Source organism: Lachancea thermotolerans (assembly GCF_000142805.1).
Source record: "Lachancea thermotolerans CBS 6340 chromosome D complete sequence".
Lineage (NCBI taxonomy): Eukaryota > Fungi > Ascomycota > Saccharomycetes > Saccharomycetales > Saccharomycetaceae > Lachancea > Lachancea thermotolerans.
Genome location: NC_013080.1, coordinates 1493162 through 1513537, shown reverse-complemented (window position 1 = coordinate 1513537; position 20376 = coordinate 1493162). Strand labels below are relative to the sequence as shown.

Genomic DNA, 20376 nt, shown 5'->3' with positions numbered 1-20376 from the left:
GTGAGAAGATAGACTGCAGATAAAGATGGAAATTGTGGTTTTTGCATCTATGCTGATCATTCTGTGATCATTGCGCTTGTCTATCTTATCATCAACTACTCCCAGGTCTCATGTTTATTTTATTGCAACATTGATCTTTTTAAGGCAAAGCCTTGTCGGGCATCGAGCCGTTCTCTTGTGCTATATGCTGCAATATTGTGACAAGGGAGTGTCATTTAGCAACTAACGCCGAACCCCCCCCTTTGAAGGATTCCCAGAGTGGTGAAGTTTATATAAGGTGAGCTGCTTCAGCTGTGCTTTTGTTTTTCCAAGAAGTTTTAGACACGTCGATCTTTCCGACCCCAGCAGTTACAAGTAATCTGCGGTTGCCACAGAGGTTCACAAAGCTAACCTGTTTGACGCAGCTTTTGTTTATCTGGGCACAGAGGTCGCTAGCTTTGGCCTCGTTACTTCGAGAGCTCAGCGTATCAACCATACTAGAAAGATACAAGACAGACAACCAGGCTATGACATTCACAAATATGCTAAGATTTATGACCTTCTGGCTGTCTCTCTGAACAACGCTGGGTACTGTTTTATAAAAAAGGAACCCAGGTAAAACGGTTCCTTCCTTGGCAAAAAAGGCTCTGTTGGTTATATTCTCACTAGTTTAACATGGTGTCAAATAACCCATGAATAGCACAAAAGATTTTGCGATAACCGCCTAACAATACAATCAAAAACCTAGTGTCGCCTCCAAAACTAGTTTCAAGAGCAAGACTGGTACCTAAAAGGAGCATTCGAGTTCAAACTTAAGAGTAACTAGATAGACAACGACCACCTTTTCTCACATCTTTTCTGTTTTCGGGAGGCGACATCCAAGGTCCTCAGTAGAGGGGACTTGAATATCGATGCAAACATTTCTGAGGAGAATAACTGAAATACGAGAAAATACTGATTCCTTTGATGTTCCCAAGGATGCCAGGTCGTATATGTAGGTCAACCATGTTGATAGAAAAACTTATTCTTAATACTTATGCCAGTTTAGGCGACGAACTAAATGTATGTATATTAGTAGACTCTATAAGCTGTAGTAGTTCCTTGCAGGGTATCTCGATCGAAGGAAATCACAACAGGGCTAGTGGGATAGCCAAAAGAAGACCAGCTCTTAGCTTGTTGGCAGCACCCTCGAAGGTAGAGACGCCAGCCGTAGTAGAGACGGCAGCGACGGAGGAAGAAGACTGCACCTCAAGAGAAGAAGATGGAGTTTGGGTGACGTATGAACCAGAAGCGCCTGGGGTAGTGTAAGAACCGCTGTAAGCTGGAGAAGATTCAACAGATTTTGTTTGCGAACCCGATGGAGAAGCAGCCTCAGTCTTTTGAGCAGAGCTCAATGGAGCTGTGGTGGTGTAGACAGTCTCAGTACCAGAGATGGTGCTGGTAGTAACAATCTCAGAGTTAGCTGGGCCAGGAGAGGTTGTTTCGACAGCAGAGCTCACTGGGCATGTAGTGGTGTAGATGGTTGTTGTGCCCGATACGGTGTCGGTCACGATAGACTCAGTGACAGGTGTGCCGGAAGCGGAGGAGACAACAACAGACTCGGAGCTAGCTGGAGCACTAGTAGCAGGCTGAGATTCGCTGACTGGCAAGGTGGTGGTGTAAGAAGTCACAGTGCCGGAAGCGGAGGAGACAACAACAGTCTTGGCATTATCAGGGCCAGTGGTAGTTGGCTCGACTTCGGTGATAGGGCAGGTAGTGGTGTAAGAGGTAACGGTGCCAGATTCAGTAACAGTGACCACTGACTCAGTCTGTGCAGGCCCAGTTGTAGTTGGCAAAGTGCTTTCAGGACAAGTTGTGGTGAAAATGGTAGTCGTTCCAGAAACAGCGCTTATAACAATGGTTTGACAAGTAGAAGTAGTTGGGATAGAGCCAGAGGTAGCTGAAACGGAGCCAGAAGTAGCTGGGGTACCGGAGGTAGCTGGGGTAGTCTCAGAAGTAGCTGGGGTACCGGAGGTAGCTGGGGTAGTCTCAGAAGTAGCTGGGACGGAACCAGAAGTAGCTGGGACGGAACCAGAGGTAGCTGGGGTAGTCTCAGAAGTAGCTGGAACGGAGCCAGAAGTAGCTGGGGTACCGGAGGTAGCTGGGGTAGTCTCAGAAGTAGCTGGGGTGGTCTCAGAAGTAGCTGGGACGGAACCAGAGGTAGCTGGGACGGAACCAGAGGTAGCTGGGACGGAACCAGAGGTAGCTGGGACGGAACCAGAGGTAGCTGGGGTAGTCTCAGAAGTAGCTGGGACGGAACCAGAAGTAGCTGGGACGGAACCAGAGGTAGCTGGGGTAGTCTCAGAAGTAGCTGGGACGGAACCAGAAGTAGCTGAGACGGAACCAGAGGTAGCTGGGGTAGTCTCAGAAGTAGCTAGGGTAGTCTCAGAAGTAGCTGGGACGGAACCAGAAGTAGCTGGGGTAGTCTCAGAAGTAGCTGGGACGGAACCAGAAGTAGCTGGGGTAGTCTCAGAAGTAGCTGGGACGGAACCAGAAGTAGCTGGGGTAGTCTCAGAAGTAGCTGGAACGGAGCCAGAAGTAGCTGGGGTACCGGAGGTAGCTGGGGTAGTCTCAGAAGTAGCTGGGGTGGTCTCAGAAGTAGCTGGGGTGGTCTCAGAAGTAGCTGGGACGGAACCAGAGGTAGCTGGGACGGAACCAGAGGTAGCTGGGACGGAACCAGAGGTAGCTGGGGTAGTCTCAGAAGTAGCTGGGACGGAACCAGAAGTAGCTGGGGTAGTCTCAGAAGTAGCTGGGACGGAACCAGAAGTAGCTGGGGTAGTCTCAGAAGTAGCTGGAACGGAGCCAGAAGTAGCTGGGGTACCGGAGGTAGCTGGGGTAGTCTCAGAAGTAGCTGGGGTGGTCTCAGAAGTAGCTGGGGTGGTCTCAGAAGTAGCTGGGATAGTCTCAGAAGTAGCTGGGACGGAACCAGAGGTAGCTGGGGTACCGGAGGTAGCTGGGGTAGTCTCAGAAGTAGCTGGGGCAGAGCCAGAAGTAGCTGGGATAGTCTCAGAAGTAGCTGGGACGGAACCAGAGGTAGCTGGGGTACCGGAGGTAGCTGGGGTAGAGCCAGAAGTAGCTGGGACAGAGTCAGAAGTAGCTGGGGTAGAGCTCAAAGAAACTGGGTAAGAGGTGGATCCAATACCAGCAGCAGTGGTAGTGTTGTGGTAGTATGGATAACTATGCGGAACAGAGGAAATTGGAGCGCTGGAGCTTGGAGCAGAAGACACTGGAGTCGAAGAGTATTCGGAGACTAAAGCGCTTGAGCTTGGAACAGAAGACACTGGAGTCGAGGAGGTCTCAGAGACTGGAGCGCTGGAGCTTGGAGCAGAAGACACTGGTGTCGAGGAGGTCTCAGAGACTGGAGCGCTTGAGCTTGGAACAGAAGACACTGGAGTCGAGGAGATCTCAGAGACTGGAGAGCTGGGACTTGGAGCAGAAGACACTACAGAAAAGTAAGTCTCGGAAACTGGAGCGCTGGAGCTTGGGTAAAGAGGTTTTCCAGAGGTTGGGGTGTTTACTGGTGCAGTTGGAGTCTCAACGTAGTAGATGGTCCCAGTGGTTGGGACGCCGTCAGATCCAGTGAACGTGGTAGTTCCGGTAGAGAAAGTCACAGTCTCGGAGCCGGTCCATGGCGTGTAGGTAGTAGACTCAGTGGCAGCAGTTGGGGTCTCGACGTAGTAGATCGTCTCAGTGGTTGGGACGCCGTCAGATCCAGTGAACGTGGTGGTCTCGGTGGAGAAAGTAGAGGTCTCAGTACCGGTCCATGGAGTGTAGGTGGTGGACTCAGTGCCAACAGTTGGGGTCTCGACGTAGTAGATCGTCTCAGTGGTTGGGACGCCGTCAGATCCGGTGAACGTGGTGGTCTCGGTGGAGAAAGTAGAGGTCTCAGTACCGGTCCATGGAGTGTAGGTGGTGGACTCAGTGGCAGCAGTTGGGGTCTCGACGTAGTAGATGGTCTCAGTGGTTGGGACACCGTCAGATCCAGTGAAGGTGGTAGTCTCGGTGGAGAAAGTCACAGTCTCGGAGCCGGTCCATGGCGTGTAGGTAGTAGACTCAGTGACAGTGATGGCTTCACAATTTTTGCCAGACTCGTCGTCCCCTGGAAAGAACGACACATCTTCAAAGGAAGTTATAGTAGTGCCGTCAGGTAGGGTCATGGAAAGATCCATTATAGCAGTACGTTCTTTGTTGGAGAACACGACACGCATTGGGTAGTACAGCCCCTCCTGGAGACTGAATTTAGCTTCCTTCTTTTCCTGAGAGAAGAACGAGCGAATGGCAACGTCATTTGTATTTTGGTCAAGGTTTTCTGATGAGCAGCACTGAAAAGCACCTTTTCCAAACATCAAAGACAAACCATCATCAACTTGGTTCACAGATATAGTATATGTACCACTTTGAGGGGCTTTATAATAACCAACTAGTTCCAGAGTAAAGTTTGTGATTGTGATCTGTTCTCCGTATAACTCCCCTTCAGCAACTCCGTTTTCTTCGTGCATTATTGTGAAAGATGGTTCAGTGATACCAAGCTTAGTATTGAGAAGGGTAGATTCTGACTGGTAGCGGTACATTAGATAGTCTTCATTGTACGACGAATTGTTGTCGAGGTATTGGTAAGAGTAGAATCTGGCACGAAAGCCAGGGGTGCTGTCTCCGCTTGGTAGGCACACTCGGTTAGCATTGAGACTTCCGTCGTCAGTGGATGCGAAAATTACTCCCGCTACGACGAGTAGCTTTGTTATGAAAGCAAGTGACATCTTGAGGATTTTCCCTATACCCACATCTTCAGTATACAAACGGAACTCCCTTTATATAAAGATATTCCAAACTTGAAATCCTTGTTGGTCGATGTGTTCCGCCGGCTCTTTGCGGAAATCTTTAAAAAAACGCTGATTGATGGCTAATAGCTCAATACTTGGAGATTTCGATGGCTTTGAGCCCTCCGCTGCATCAAATCCTCAGTAGAAGCGCAGAAAACAATTAGTAACTGTCCGTGCAGTTGTCGTTTATTATTATGATGTATCGTGGTTTTCGCTGCACCTTATTATGCAGGGCCATGCAGGTACAAATTTTTTCAAACGCGCGGCCTCGGCAATAAATTACAAAAGAAGGGTATATGCCTGGAGCGTGATTATTTCTTCATTCCTCGGCACGGTGGGCTTTTCTGAACCACTCCCACTTCATAGTAAGAAGTTAGCTTCCGGCATGGCGTTGGCTTTCCAAAGTAAAAGAAACGATTTGGCAGAACAACTGGAGACTTGACAGCCTTAAAGAGAAAAGTGGTTTCTATGCGAATCACAAATGTTACCACAAGCAGCAAGCTATAGGATACTCCGATAAACCTTCACAAGCTTTCATGACTGAACATGGAATAAAAATCAACTTTTCTCCTTAGCGCTGAAATGGAATTTTGAGGCCAGACTATTGCCGCGAACCATGTATGAAATTACACAAGTCTTCTCTCTTAGGAATGTCAGCGGAATGCAGCGTCGAATTCTGCGGAATGTAGCGTTCATTAACTCTCTTTTAAAGGTTTTTTTCGTATTAAATCATTTTAGACGCGTTATGCATGAGCTCGTTAAAATCATACATCATGCATCGCAGCGCATAAATATCTTAAAATAACTCTCTCTCTTTTCAGTAGTCCTCTACCTTGAGGGGTAACCTCGGAAGCAGCGATAGATATGAAAACATTAATTCCGAAATACGCACAGAATTGTGTTCGGTTACGACTGGCATGATTACTAGATGAGCTCGCGAAACCAATAAACCATCATTTTGTGTCATTGGCAATCAGTGAGAATGTGATGTTCTTTAAGATCCCAGCTTCCAGACTTTTGATACAAACAGTAATGCCCGTGCACCTCGATGAATTTGCTGTCTGCAACTCGGCGACTACCATTTTTTAATGTATGTAAACGCAACTTGGCCGCAAAATCAGTTCACGCCTTAATCTTTCCTAGAAAAGTTTCAGTGTTCATTTGGAAACCATAAAAAGCATTGGTAATAAACATGTTTTACGCGTAGAGGAAACAAAAATGAAGGGCAACATCTTATGGACTTCAAACCGCCTAATTTTTCTTTTATCCATCTCTTTAATTAATTGTATTCAGTAACTGTACACTTGTTTGCTTAGCTGTAATATGTTCATGCTTTACCAATTTTCATTTACTAAATTTTGTGGATTACTATTACTGACCCTTTGGCAACAGTTTCTTAAGTATTTGAACAGGCCTTGGCTTTGGTCAGAATGTAGAGTGGCGCAAGCATATTCTCGAGCAATACAATATGGAGCCATTTTTATGATTGAGAAAATAATCGCATTATAGTTGGATTGCCGATGTGTGATTGAGCCGAGAACTATGTCTGTGGCGTGACTGCACTCGTGGTGCCAATCCTAACTTTTCTTATTTAACTAAGTTTAGTTTCAAGCTGTGGCTATAGTTATAGATCTCCCTTTGGGTTTTTACCTGGGTTCATGCTATGATCGTAAGTTGTGGAGTCTCACATCACTTTAAATCTAATGTGTCATAACGCAATTTTTCACTATTATACATCAGCAACCCAAATATAATCTGACACAATTAAAACTAATTTTTTGTGACACGACTAATTATATTAAAAACAAGCACAGCCTTATGCTTTAAGGGAATTCAGGCACACAACAGGGCAAGTTTAAAAGCGTGAAAAATTTAATGTATTTCTGTACGAACAAATATCACATTAAAAATTTCTTTCTAACGGTGGATAATAACCGCTTATTACCCATTTTGTATTAGGTAGCTCAATTATACCCCAACAGCGCTACTGGTAACGTAGTTATTAATACATACTTGAGAAACTTACACCACAATGATCAATGACTGAAGTTCAGTGAGTGCATGTCTGCAACATTTTTGTATCTAGAAAATTTTTCGTGTTACTCGCTGATATTCTTGGTTTTGGAGCTCTATTATTGGCAGGCGGTACTTGACATCATGCATTACAATAATTTATAGCTGCTTTCTGCAGCTTAGTTGCATTGTGCCTAACAGAGTTGATTTTTGTCAGATCGTAACCGAATCGCTGATGTGTGATAGTGACAAATTGCATAATGTCGCATTAGTACAAAGTGACTTAACACGAGATAAGTTGTGACAACAGTACAACCCAAACAGAACATGATGCACAATTGTGACCAGGAGACAGAATCAGTAGTGACTAGGAATAGAGAGAGATAATCGACGCTACGGGTGCAGCTAAGCCACGGGTGCAATCCTGATGAGGTGAATCTGGATCATTGGTCGAAAGGGTCTCAGATTCCTTGGTTATGTTTTCCATAATGATCTAAGTAAACTACTTCGCGGATGATGGTACTAAATATCTCCCCCATCTTTCTTCAGTCCAAGATTTATGTCTTGCAAACCAAAGAAATGATCCGGATTTATACAAAATTTCTGGGACGTGGCTGAGTCTTATTCATAAGGTGATAATCGTACTGGTGGTACCACTCCTTACCTTCTCCAAGCCACTGTGGTCTGCCCTGGGCTATGAACGGTTAATGTGGACCTTGTATGGTACTTAGTTGGGTATCCGTCGTATTTATGATATGTCCATGTGTCATATCATTTCATACCAATGTGTCATTATGCAACTTGGCACTATCACACACCAACGAACCGATCACAATCTGACAAAATTCTACTACTTTTTGATTCACCAAGATTATTTTCGGACCTCTGGCAATAGTTGTGGATCTTCCCTCGGATATTAATTGAGCTCTTACTATTTTTATGAGTTGTCGAAATTCATATCATTGTTTGCCAATTGTCATTATGTGCTATATGGCACTCGCCCATCAATAATTCGATTATACTCTGAAACTGCTATGCTTGTCTCCCAGAGAATGCTGTCCATTCTTTGAATGGTGTTGACCTCAAATACGAATGTTGCAGTATATAAAAAAGGCATAAATCACTTCAACTTCGATGATTGTTAACCTCTAACTCAAAGTCATTGAACCTGTTTTTCCCAAACTACTAACCAGAGAAGAACAGGGCATGGAATAGCTGAAGGAGACTTTTTTGTCTTTTGCTTATCAAAAAATTTGATACTTGTTAGCGCATGATTGTGGAGCTCTTTGCTGTTCCAAAAATTATTTTCATACCGGATTTATGTCGTGGGAGATAAGCAACTACACTCGAAGATTGTTGAAAGCTCAGAGTAATTTCCTATTGAATGCTAAGTCAAGGCATAGAACATTTTGAGAATCATCATGTGGCTCGTACAGTGCTAACTGCGGAAAGGAAAAAGTGCGGGGGGAGGGCCTTTCACTGCATATGCAATGCTAAAGTAACGGTTCTGCAGCTAAAAAAACAAAATAATAGTTTTAGAAAGTTACAGAACAATGGGTATGCACTTTACTTGAAAAATTCTCCAATGGTAAAACAGGTGCAATTCCTTCTTTTTCGTATGAAAGTGATATGCAAGATTTTAATTTATGGCACGTGAAAGTTCCAATTGACTCCACGTAAACTCCTAAAAGACATGCAGTGCAAAAGGAAATAAGAAGGCATAAATATCAGCGTTTTAGTTGTACTAACGTTTAGCCAAATTTTTTATTAGATAAAACCATCAATAGTAGTAGTGCGCAATTTTTCGTTAGTCTAAAATCTCGACATAGACCAATGTTAGATACCATGGCAACCTAACATCCTGAAAAGGCTGCATAATAGGGTTCAAAACAATATTAAACAAATAAATGGGTGCATATATGATGTTGAGTTTTCTTTATCTCTCAACTGAGTGATGGATTTTTGGTTCTATAAAAGCGGTCTCAAAAACTGAAACTTGGCAGTTGAGTGTGGGCTTCTTGGGACCAGGGCGTAAAATTCGGAACAATGAGCAAAGACAACGCAAGCTCGGCCCATGCGGACTTAAAAAACGAAGTTTATGTCGATGTTGAGAAAGTGACTCCCGGGTGCACTTTAAAAACAACAAAATCATTAGTGATTCGCAAGACGGAAATAATGGCGGCTCAGTATGACCGCTGGTACCACCATGCAATAATACTTTTTTCCGCGTTTATATGTGGATACGGCTACGGACTTGATGGCAGTGTCCGTTATGTCTACACGAGCTATGCGGTTTCTTCATACTCTGACCATCCCTTGATATCAACAATTACAGTAGTTACTGCAATTATCAGTGCAGCTTCTCAGATCGTATTTGCTAGACTGTCTGATGTGTTTGGCAGATTATCGCTGTTTATTACAGCTCTTTTGTTTTATGCGGTTGGTACAATCATTCAAAGTCAAGCTACAGATGTCCAGAAGTACGCTGCAGGAGCTATTTTCTGGAGCACAGGATATGTTGGTCTTTTGCTGATATTAATTTTAATTTTGTCAGACTTTTCATCTTTGAGGTGGCGTTTGGTTTACCAATTTGCGCCTTCGTGGCCTTACATCATAAACACATGGTTTGCTGGTACTGTAACAGCCCGCGCGAACCCACAAGAGCACTGGTCATGGGATATTGCAATGTGGGCTTTTATTGTTCCACTATCGGCGCTTCCAATGATATTCTGTATGCTGCATATGAGGTTTAAAGCAAGAAAGACTGAACAGTGGGCTGCCATCAAAGATGAAAAGAGTTTCTTTCAAAGCCACGGTCTTATTAGGACATTAGTTGAGCTCTTCTGGAAGTTGGACATTGTTGGTGTTTTATTGATGACTATTTCTGTGGGGTGCATATTAGCACCTTTGACCCTAGCAGGCGGGGTCAAATCAAAATGGTCTAATCCTCATTTGATTGGCCCTCTCGTTCTGGGGTTTGTCCTTCTACCTCTTTTTATGATATGGGAGAGCAAAGCAGCGAAGTACCCAGTTGTACCATACGGTCTCATCAAGGACCGCGCAGTCTGGGGTGCGCTGGGCTGTCAATTTCTAATTGGTTTCATTTACAATGCTGTGGCAGGGTACATTTACACCATACTTATTGTCGCGGTGAACGAATCTGTAAAGTCGGCTACAGTTATATCCTCTCTGTCGAGTTTTGTATCCACAGTTGCTTCCACTTTCTTTTCGCTATACATTACAAGATGCACCAAGCTCAAGGGCTACATTATTGGAGGATGTGGCATTTGGATGCTTGCCATGGGACTTTTTTATCACTATAGGGGCGGCGAGTTTGCCCATTCTGGAATTGTTGGAGCGATGGTCATATGGGGTCTCGGTGACACTCTACTAATTTATCCCACTACAATTTCCGTCCAATCAGCTACCTCACACGATAACATGGCAACCGTTACAGCTCTAAATTACACACTTTATCGCATTGGCTTGGCCACTGGTGCTGCAGTTTCGGGTGCCATCTGGTCACAGACTTTATACAAGGCACTGCTTTCTAGACTTCAAAGTGTTGAACAAGCCTCAGCAGCCTATAGTACACCTTTTGAGTTTATTCTGACCTACACCTGGGGTACTCCTGAAAGAAACGCTATGGTAGATGCCTACAGACATGTCCAGAGGTATGAATCAATTGTGGCCTTGGTTTTTACCGTGCCCTTGTTATTTTTTGGGCTTTGCCTAAGGGATCCTCCATTGACCGATAAGGTTGCACAGGAAGATATAGATGATGGAGAGTTCTTGGACAAAAACCACGATGATCCAATCGCTGAGTGGCTAGTAGGGAAATACAGGCGTTTAGCAAACAAAAATTTGTAAGTCAAATGTGTAAGCATGCGTGCTTGTAATTCACACAAGTGCATCTATCTTTCCGCGAAAGTTAAGGGTTTTATTTCAATCAAAACTTCTACGCTTAAATATTTGCCTTGCGGCGCCTTGTAATGAACAGAAATTTAATAAAAGCTTGATAAATGAGCTATGCAGGTATAGCTATTAGTCCTATTTGCGTCGACTATTTCTTATCTTTTTTTCAAAACGGCAGCAGAAAAAGACTCAACTTGACATCTTATAGTTTCCAATTTTCTCAGCGTACTCGGCTTATGAAGAAGCAAACATAAACGTGTCTAACCGGATTAAGAAGTGGCAGCGCCCTATTCTGTTCGGCGAGTGTCACGGCTAAAACTAATGTCACTAGTTGCGGCTGGATTTTTTAAAATTTGATGATCTCATAGGTTTGAGCTGATAAATATTGAAGTTGACCGAGGTTTTCAATAACTGATAAAAATGAAACGCTCCTTTAGCATGATATAACCAATAAACGTAAATTTACTCTGGTTTAAGCCCTTGGCGATGCCTGTCACTTTTTGTCATTGCATCACTAAACATGTTAGTAGCGAAAAATAACCGTAAGTTTTGCGAATTCAAGTAACTTCAATAATTGAAAACAGATTCAGGGGAGAAGGAAGAGTAAAGTGTCATATCCTCATGTTATATATTATCTTCAGGCCTAGCTTTATTAGCCTGATGAGTATATTCCAGAGCGTTAATTCTTGAATTTGACGTACTCCCGTTCCCTCTGCAATTGAACTGTTTGTGAAAATTCGAAGCTAAAGCCTTGCAGTGGCACCTTTTTTCAGACAAGGATTGTAAAGAAAATTTTTACAGACTGAAGCCTGTAAACCTGGTCTTGTGGTTATTGAAGAAATAGTTCACGCTATACGGTGTTGAGTTTATGACTTCGATTACGCCCCGACCCTATTACAGACATCTTCGAGTCAACTTGTACACTCACAAAAAAGCAAGAGTCCAGTTTGATAGGAGGGCTACACGAACAGTCGGTCACATAACTTGGCTAGGGCTTTGACCTTAAAACAAAAAAAATAGCTTTAACTTATCCTGTTTTATCTTCCCAGCACTGCCACTTTACAACCGAAACGGTGATCAAGAGCGTTACTCCTAACCAGTAGCGATTAGAAGCTTTATTTCCAATGCCGCTCAAGGCATGAGCAATATGAGCCTTCCGCCCTTTAATAAACAGGTCTAAACCTCTAAAAGCTCTCGGATCAAACTCATTTGATTTGTGAGGATATGGAGCCATTCTAAAATTTCTTGAGGGTCACCTGCCACTATGGCTTCGTGTAACCCAGGCATGACATCCCCAACGTATCCAGACTCCTTTTCAGGAGCAAATATAGAATGCCTCATCCAACCCCGATCCTTTAAACCTCTATCCGTGACAAACAAGCGGTCCACTTTTTTTAATTTGTTGTTAGCAACAGAGAGCCTTAAAAATATCGCAATCTTTTTGTAAATTTTCCACCAAGGAAAATCTTGGCTAACTTTTTTGCGTAAGGAAGTGACATTATCATCAAATTTAACGCTGGCATTATCAGCTATTAAAGATATAAGCGAAGAAAGTTTTAGGGATTCTGAAGCAATGTATTGATCATTAGGAAATGCTTTGTTTAGTAAAGCATGCCATTTTTTGAAATTCTCTTGTATTAATTGTGCGTAGTCATGAGTCTTGAATGTTACCAACTCGTTTTCGCTTAGCATTAGGACTGATATTCCAGTAAATATTGCCATGGTATTGTGTGATTCATAATTACGATCACCAAAACGTTTCATCCACGTTAAAGAATCATAGATTGTATGATGTTGGTAAACGGGATCATTTATTTCATTGGAAAGAAACTTGAAATTTGCTGACGGGATCCCTAAATGGTTTTGAAAAACCATAAAGTCGGTGCCTGCACCTAAAACATCAACTTTACCGCCTGTCCGATTCTTCCACTCTTCGAGCAATGAATAGTCGGGATTTCCATGGAAAGGCGTCAGTGAAGCTGCCTCTTTTAGTACTTCCGATAAAAGAGGGTTAGCTTCGCATCGAAAAATGCATCCAGTTATCACAGTGTCTAGATTCAGATAAGCTAATGATTGCTTTTGCAACTTTACTGCATGGTTTTCGCCGTATTCTGTTGATCCTAACATTGCGGGCTCCTCACCATCCCAGCTGATCAACTTTATGGTTCGGAGGGGTTTCCAGCCTTTTTCAAGTAGTTTGCTAAGACCTCTGGCAACTTCTAGCAGAATGCTGCTGCCGCTGCCCGGGTCAGCAGCTCCCCCGGTAGTCCATGAGTCACGGTGACTACCTATTATAATCGAACTTCCTTTCAAGATCCCTGGTATCTCAGTGATAACGTCAAAGATTTCTTCAACTTTATAATCTTGCTCATTGAAAACTTGTAATTTTGTGTGCTCATCAGAGGGTCCGCTGTAGTATTCAAAGCCCTTTATGTTACCTTCAACGTCAAACTGGCAACCTCGAGAGTTCAGATACGGTAGAATTCTGGAAATGTCTTTTGCGCTCATTGGAATTGATGGAATTGTAGGCATTTTGCCGCCGGGTGAGACCCTTTTGGTCTCCGGCGATTTAGATGCATATCCAGGCGTGGTGGGATCGCCTGGAAAGTCGGTAAAGAATTGAACAGACCCACGCTCAAATCCGCTAGCATGCCGTGCGGGCCCATCAGGATAAGACTTAAAACCATTTCTTTCGGTTACTTGTCCGTCTTCATATGGATCAGTGTACAATATAACACCAGCTGCCCCATTTTTTTCTGCATTCTTTACCTTCAATCCCCGGAACAATACACCATATCTAATAACGTGTATCATGCCCTCTAGATGAACGCCCTTGTTCTTAAGGAATTCATAATCTTCATTTTTCCCATAATTACAGTAGACAAATCTCGCTGTTACGTTACCATTTGCAGAGTACCCATGAAAGGCTGGGGTTGGAAAAGGACTAAAACTCGTGGAGTCTTCTTCAAGAGCATCCTCGGCCATGCCCGATTTGAACTCCAACGTCCCATTTATCCATAATGACATCCCTGAGTCGATTGGAGTATTGAGCCACGGGTAATATTTCTCAATCTTAGGGGAAAACCCAAGTGCTTTCAGCTCATTCACAGTATAGTCTAAAGCATTTTGATCTCCCGCTAAGTGTCTCTCTGCAGTGTAAGCATCAAGGTGTCTCTCTATTTGATTTTCCCGCAATAGGCTCTCTAGGTATATTCGGTACGTCTCTGCCTTGGTGAATTTACTGAAATGCAAGCGCCTAAAGTCCCTTGAAAGCGAGGTCCTCGGAAGGAATGCGAGTGTAAAGGTCAAATAGAGTACTAGACTGGCGAAGGAAAAGTATAGAAATTGAATTCGGTGTCGTTTCACTGTGTCATATCCGGTTTTCAAGCCATTGATTGTGTTACTTCGTCCTCGGGCAAACAAAGAAGCTACAGAGTTCTCCCGCGTCCTGGTGGGATGCAGCAAAGGCTGCGACTCGCTCTCTGCATGCGCCTCCATTCAGTATAGATGATTCGCAAATACTTCCATACAACAAGCAGTTGTGCTACGCGTGATTTATACTATTGCTTGATATCCTCTTCTTTAAAAATATTGGCAAGTTTAATGAAATCATGTGATATATGTAGATTTACGATTTCTAATCTATCAAGGCAACATGAAGTTGAAATACCTCTTCAATTATAGAAGCGGCTTGAGTAGCTCGGCTTTTTCTTGACCAACAAACTCAACTAACTCTTTGAAGCCAGGAAAGTGCTTGTAATCCGAGTACTCAAACCCAGGTACGACGACCTCGCTTATCAAAAACCCATTGTCGAACTCCTCGTTCGGAATCATAAAGCTGGCTTTCCAAACACCGCCGGGCACAACCCACTGAGAAACTTCACCCTTTGAATAATCAAATCCAACTTTGAAAGATTTGATAGAACCATCCGGGTAAATAAGAACAAACTGGCCTTTTCCACGCTGCAAAATGTGAATGTTACGACTACTGTTCATGATTAGTTTGGACACGGGGGCATCAGGTGTGAGCATATAGTATATTAATGTTGAAAAATTCCTGTTGCCCTTGTATACAGGCTTTTGAGTTGCCGTGGGCATGACATTACAATTGTTCATTGTTTCATTTGTTTCATCTGTTTCCTGGTTTGAAAGCTCTAGAATGAATGGTGAACGGTCGGTCTCCTTGAAATATCCGTTTTCAGCATGTTTCTCAAGTTTGAAATGATTGATGAAATTTTGTAATGGGTCTGGCGGCTGAGTCGCTGGGAATTTAACAAATTGTGGGAACTCGACTTCGCAGTTAGCCGCAAAGTCGACAGTGGACGACTCAAAATAGTTTGGCATGCCCCTTGCAGAAGCAGTTTTTGAGGAAGTAATTCACTGAAACCAAATAAAAATTGGATACAGATTTGAAATAATTAACTTGTCACGTGAAAAGCATCCGTTGTTTGATAAAATCTCCGTCCCGAGCTAGCAAAAAAGGCGGTCGCTCAAATATTTCAGATTTTGATGTCTTTTTTAGGTACATTTACGAGTTGGTCTTCGGCCTTTCTCTTGCCCTGATTTGCTTCTTCGCTTTTGGCTATATTAACGCTTAAACTCTCCACTACCCTCTTGTCTCCTGTGACACCATTAACTGGTCTGAAGTATGGCTGGCACCTCCAGTATGGGACTGTTTTGTAAGACCCACCCCACAATTCGGTTTTCCCGGTAATAATCACGTCTTTGCTTTCAATGTCTGGCTGATTAAAGATTTCCTGGACAACATGCTCCACCTTCTTGACGACTTTCTCATCCCATTCCTGAAATGAACTTTTAGCAGACATAGTAGCCAGATTGGATCTTATGTCAGTGTGTTCAGGAAGAAAGGGCCTTAAAATCTTAAAAAAATGAGACTTCATTGCAACTTTTGAGGCATGGGATCCTTCGCAACTCTTAACAACTTCAAAATATTCTCTAAGAAGCTTATCGACTCGAGGAAATGTCATTTCTTTATCTCCAATGAAATCTGTGTTGAAAACTCCGGGATTGTACAGGTTTCCTTCTGCACTCATAACGGCGTCACAATGGATTTCGTTCATACACCGCGATATGTCCTCTGGGTACAAGATGTTGCCATTTGCAAAAAAGACGGTATCCTTGGGCAACTCCTGCCTCAAGTATTGAATGATATCCCAGTCAGCTAATCCAGTTTTCTGTCCTTTCTGTTCCCTCAACCTACCGTGAACGGTCAAAAATTGCGCACCGGCATCTAAAACCATCTTAGCATACTCCAGAGTCTTTGCACGCTCCGAAAAAACTCGTATCTTGGCAGTTACTGGAATTTTTAAGTTGTCATGAAGGGTGCGAATAAGCTTATGAATCAAGTCCCAGTCCTCCATGAGAAAGGAGCCGTAGTGGCCTTTTTTAGCAATCCCTTGAGGGCATCCAAGATTCAAATCTACAGCATCACACTTATCTTCTATAAGTTTTGCAGCCGCCAACAAATAATCAGAGTCATTAGCACAGAACTGTACAACCAGAGGGCGATCAAGTTCTTGGGAGCCGTCATCCTTACACCACATATCTCTCCTATATTTTTCGGAAGTTGCAAACATCTTAGCATGAAACATGGGTGTGTAAGCGAGTGTTGCACCATATCTTCTTGATAGAATCCTCCATGCAAGTTCCGACTGATCAACCATTGGGGCAACAATCTTTTCAGGACTCCCAATGCTTTCAAAAAGCGCTCTTCCTTGGAGCTTCGCAGCCGCTGTATGTTGTGGCTCAGTTTGTGGACGACTAGCAGCCATTGCATTCAATTTCCTTGAGGCGACTTTTAGAAGAGAGCAGTTCTGCAGCTGCCTTGATAGTTTAATTTTGAGTTTGTTTGCGCGCACTTGACCAAGCGTGCTATGCTACTTTCTCAACGCGATAGATTGTTGGCTGGTTGTAATGCCACCCGCTCTTCCAACAAGTTATCCGCCTCATCGCTTGTTATTTTTTCATTAGAATATTATTCACTCTATTTCTTTTTGATACTATTATTTCTTACGAGGAGCGGTAAGCCAAATTGAAGATAGCCCTTGATTGAAGCGCGTGAGCGAAAAGCAATGCTATAGGCCAAATTGGCGCGTCTCCGAGAATCCTCACACCAAGATATAAAGAACGGGAGGATATTCTTGCCTTCAAAATTACTTCAACTGTTTCTTTGATGTCAGTGTTTGGGCTCATCGCTTTCCGAGCAAGGTCATCATCAAGTACCTCCACATCTAAAGCTCCATTTGCTTGTAATCGTAAAAACTCAGCATAAGACTGTGTATTGTAGCCCTTAGGCAAGAGGTGCTCCTCAACTTTTTTAAGAATGGTCTCCGATTTGAGCCACAAAGTGCGATCGACGGCTTTGAGAAATTCTGTAGTCGTGCTATTACGAAAACATCTGGCCCAAGTTTCAACCCTTTTTAAATACTCAGCGACAATTAAGATTGAGGAAAATATGCAAGTAATGGAAAAAATCGGAGTTCTGATAGATGTTTTTTCAGCGTCCTTCACAATAAAGACTGTATCAACCCAGAATTTGACGATATTTAAGGCATAGTCAGTGGCTTCTCTCAATGATTCCCAGTCGCGAAAGTCTTCTAGGCATTCATTCATGCCTTCCCAATCCTTGAACCAAATTTTTTTCATGACGTTGGTGAGCAGCAGGCATTTTCGTATCTTGGCAAAATTTAGCAAGGGTATGATGAGGCGTAATGAAGGGTTTGAGTTGATAAATGCAATATTTCCCTCATTTGCAATGATAACCCCACCATTTTTTATATATAGAGCCTCCCAGTATTTCAGTAGCGACTCAATGATGGGCCGGGAATTCATCCGCCACTTAACATCGACAATTTGGTCATTAAGCTCATGTCGCAGGTTGTAACCTTCAATAAAAATCTTCTCGTGTATTGAAATGAGCAAGGATAACAAAGTTTTGAAAGACACTTTCTTATTCTCATAGAAAAATTGATACCCATTTGTGAGATATATCAAACAATTTTTGTAAGTCTCGCCACCATTTGATAAGTCAATGAGTGAGAATTTTGAGTCCAGAATTATGTGGTAGCTCTTAAGGAGCTTAGCCCATTCTTGAGGTGTCTCGCAGAAGTAAAGTTCGTCTCGGTAACACGGGATACCACACTTGACATCGATCGAGTGAAAGCAACAATCAAGCCCAACAAGAGAGTTGAATAGATTGGAGATTAAAAGTATAGTGTGACAAGTTCGAATTCGCGACTGGGCATGAATGAAATAATGATAGTTTCGCTCGACCTGTTCTGGGGTATTGTACTCTCGTCTCTTTTGTTCTAAGAGCTGGGGGTCATCTTGATAATCAAGTATGTGGTCACTCTCTATCGGGGGTTTTATAAGGGCTTCGAGAGGTAAATTCAGTTGCTTTATTTTAATGAGTTCAATTAGTGATCTAATCTGTGTGCTCATGATGAGCGTAAATGAAACATCATTATTGAATATTCCAACAAAAATCAAAAGGACCATGCCCTGTATTATCCATAAAGGTGTTTCTTCATGGTGACCTTTCGTCTTTTCCAAATACTCTCTCTTGCGAAAGCGGCAGATATTAAATAAAAGCATGGCGTGCGATGAATGAAAACCATACAAAGCGCCAATCATGGCAATGGAAAGCAAGAAAGGATATATTTCTGCAGAAGGGCGAATTGAGTGGAGGTGAATGAAACTAAAATATCGGTGGAATTCATCTTGGTAAAGGTTGACGTATGTATTCAGTTCCTTTAGTGTGGGAAATTGATCTGATGTGAGATCGTTGGTTTTCAGAATGTGGTTGCGGAGTTCCTCGTTAAAGAAACAAAGCCTCGAGCCTTTCTTAGATTTAATATTATTCTTGTCTCCATCTTGTAAGGGAGAACTAAACTCACCTTGGTTTTCCATTATCTTTTTGAAAAGGTCAATTTGCCTTGACTTGAAAAAGAATGGAATATCGCCCTTCCTGTGGTACTTTTTGTTGGGTTTGAGACCCGCAGCCGCTGCTTCGTTGATCGCCACAGAGGAGAGTTCATTTTCTGAAATATTTCTAGAAAACTTGGGGCTAGAAGGACCCTCTACAGTATCTTCGGATTTTGCGAAGGGGGTAGAGGTAACATTGTTGACTTGAGGAGTAGAGCCAGAAGTTGTGGTCTCAGAATTAGTGCAGGGAAAACCTATCTCATTGAAATCATCGACGTCGACTTTAAAATTACCGTCAACGTGTGTGTTGATGAACTCTAGTAGCCAATGTTGGTCTGTGCTGTTTCCATGGCGCTCAGCGCCATTTTTTGACTTTCCTGATTGATCGGGAACGGGAGTCAAAATTGAAGAATGGGGTGGTTTCATAGTATCTGGGGGCGTGTTGTAGCTGAAAAAATCTAAATTCGAGTCTGTAGGATAAAAGTTAGTAAATCCTCCCCAGCCACCAGCGGAAGAACCCATCTGCAAGTAGTCCGAAAGAAGAGGAGTATCCACTGAAAGAGCGGAACGAACATCGCTGGCAGAATGGTTTCTCTTTGGTTCATGAATTGGTAACCGCTGTAAATTATCGTCACTCTGATGCCTTTGAGACATTAAGGGATTAGCGGCTGCTTCAGGAAGCTCCAATGGAGGAGGAAAAGGTAAGACTTCTAAGTTAAAACCGCTCTCTAGAGCCTTTTCCACTAGTTCCTGTGCGGATAGTTGAGGGGTAGAAAATCCCACTTGATGTGGTATATCTGGAATGTCGTGCTCTATAATGCCCGAGGCGTCTTTGGCCTGAGTGTAGGTAATAGAACTAGATGCTGAAAATGATGCATGCCGCTTGCGTTTCTGCTGGCGCTCTTCTAATTCTGGTCCATGAGAATGCGGTGTTATTGATGTACCACTTAGCTTTTGTTGCTTCTGTCCTGATAGCACCGGTTGTCGTTGGTTTTGAGGTACTTGTGGGGCCATCTGTTGGGATGGGTTTGGATTAGATTCTTGCACTTTTGTGGGTTGCCGTGGTATAGATATAGCAGCGACTGAAGGGTCGGAAGCACTCCCCAGCATCGGAAGCATTGTCTGTTTGTTCCCTGAGATGGTGATAATATGACGCTCATTTAAGTGATTCTTGGCATCTCCGTTATTAGGAGAGGCACCAGATCCGGTGTCGGTAAGTGACGAGTGCAATTTCTGCTGGTGTCGTAGAACGAGGTCGCGCCTCGCGAAGCATCGGCCGCAAAAGGCGCACAGAAAAGGCTTTTCATTAGTGTGAGCGCGCTGGTGGCGCTTTAAATGTTCTTGGCGAGCAAAGCCCCGCGTGCATATAGAGCATAGAAATGGCCGAGGTCGGTCTGTCTTAATAGTCCGAGATTTTTTCGGAATGGGCATCTTCGCGGCTACCGAGGAATTGCCAGCACCTTGAGAAGCCATCTTCGTGGATAAGTCTTTCTGAGATTGATGTGAGCTACCAGTACCGACTTACGCGTTACCTGCACTGTGGAAATATCCGTAGTTTGATGCTTGCGCAGCCTGCTGCGATTATCTTACCACGCTATGACCTGTGCTATTCGTGTAAGACTCAAACAATCTCCACTGTTTAAACAGTTATTGTCACGTGCTCAAC

The 20376-nt window shown here is 43.3% G+C and overlaps 6 protein-coding genes across 6 annotated transcripts, besides 1 other annotated feature; 1 reads left to right on the top strand and 5 right to left on the bottom strand.

Annotated features, from left to right (window-relative positions):
• Window positions 1-1106: 1106 nt before the first annotated feature.
• Window positions 1107-4775, bottom strand: KLTH0D18194g (KLTH0D18194p; the record flags this gene model as incomplete). The annotated part of the gene is made up of 1 exon (XM_002553449.1): window positions 1107-4775. The coding sequence occupies one exon, from the start codon at window positions 4773-4775 to the stop codon at window positions 1107-1109; it is 3669 nt and encodes a 1222-aa protein (XP_002553495.1).
• A 2501-nt stretch (window positions 4776-7276) lies between these two features.
• Window positions 7277-7693: a long terminal repeat.
• Window positions 7694-8897: 1204 nt separating this feature from the next.
• Window positions 8898-10721, top strand: KLTH0D18150g (ARN family MFS transporter; the record flags this gene model as incomplete). The annotated part of the gene is made up of 1 exon (XM_002553448.1): window positions 8898-10721. One exon carries the CDS (start codon window positions 8898-8900, stop codon window positions 10719-10721), a length of 1824 nt encoding a protein of 607 aa, XP_002553494.1.
• Window positions 10722-11942: 1221 nt separating this feature from the next.
• VPS70 (putative zinc metalloprotease) lies at window positions 11943-14264 on the bottom strand (the record flags this gene model as incomplete). The annotated part of the gene is made up of 1 exon (XM_002553447.1): window positions 11943-14264. The coding sequence occupies one exon, from the start codon at window positions 14262-14264 to the stop codon at window positions 11943-11945; it is 2322 nt and encodes a 773-aa protein (XP_002553493.1).
• A 180-nt stretch (window positions 14265-14444) lies between these two features.
• CFF1 (Cff1p) lies at window positions 14445-15110 on the bottom strand (the record flags this gene model as incomplete). Its single annotated transcript, XM_002553446.1, has 1 exon — window positions 14445-15110. The coding sequence occupies one exon, from the start codon at window positions 15108-15110 to the stop codon at window positions 14445-14447; it is 666 nt and encodes a 221-aa protein (XP_002553492.1).
• Window positions 15111-15265: 155 nt separating this feature from the next.
• Window positions 15266-16558, bottom strand: DUS1 (tRNA dihydrouridine synthase; the record flags this gene model as incomplete). The annotated part of the gene is made up of 1 exon (XM_002553445.1): window positions 15266-16558. The coding sequence occupies one exon, from the start codon at window positions 16556-16558 to the stop codon at window positions 15266-15268; it is 1293 nt and encodes a 430-aa protein (XP_002553491.1).
• Window positions 16559-16796: 238 nt separating this feature from the next.
• Window positions 16797-20183, bottom strand: TDA9 (Tda9p; the record flags this gene model as incomplete). Its single annotated transcript, XM_002553444.1, has 1 exon — window positions 16797-20183. The coding sequence occupies one exon, from the start codon at window positions 20181-20183 to the stop codon at window positions 16797-16799; it is 3387 nt and encodes a 1128-aa protein (XP_002553490.1).
• Window positions 20184-20376: the final 193 nt, after the last annotated feature.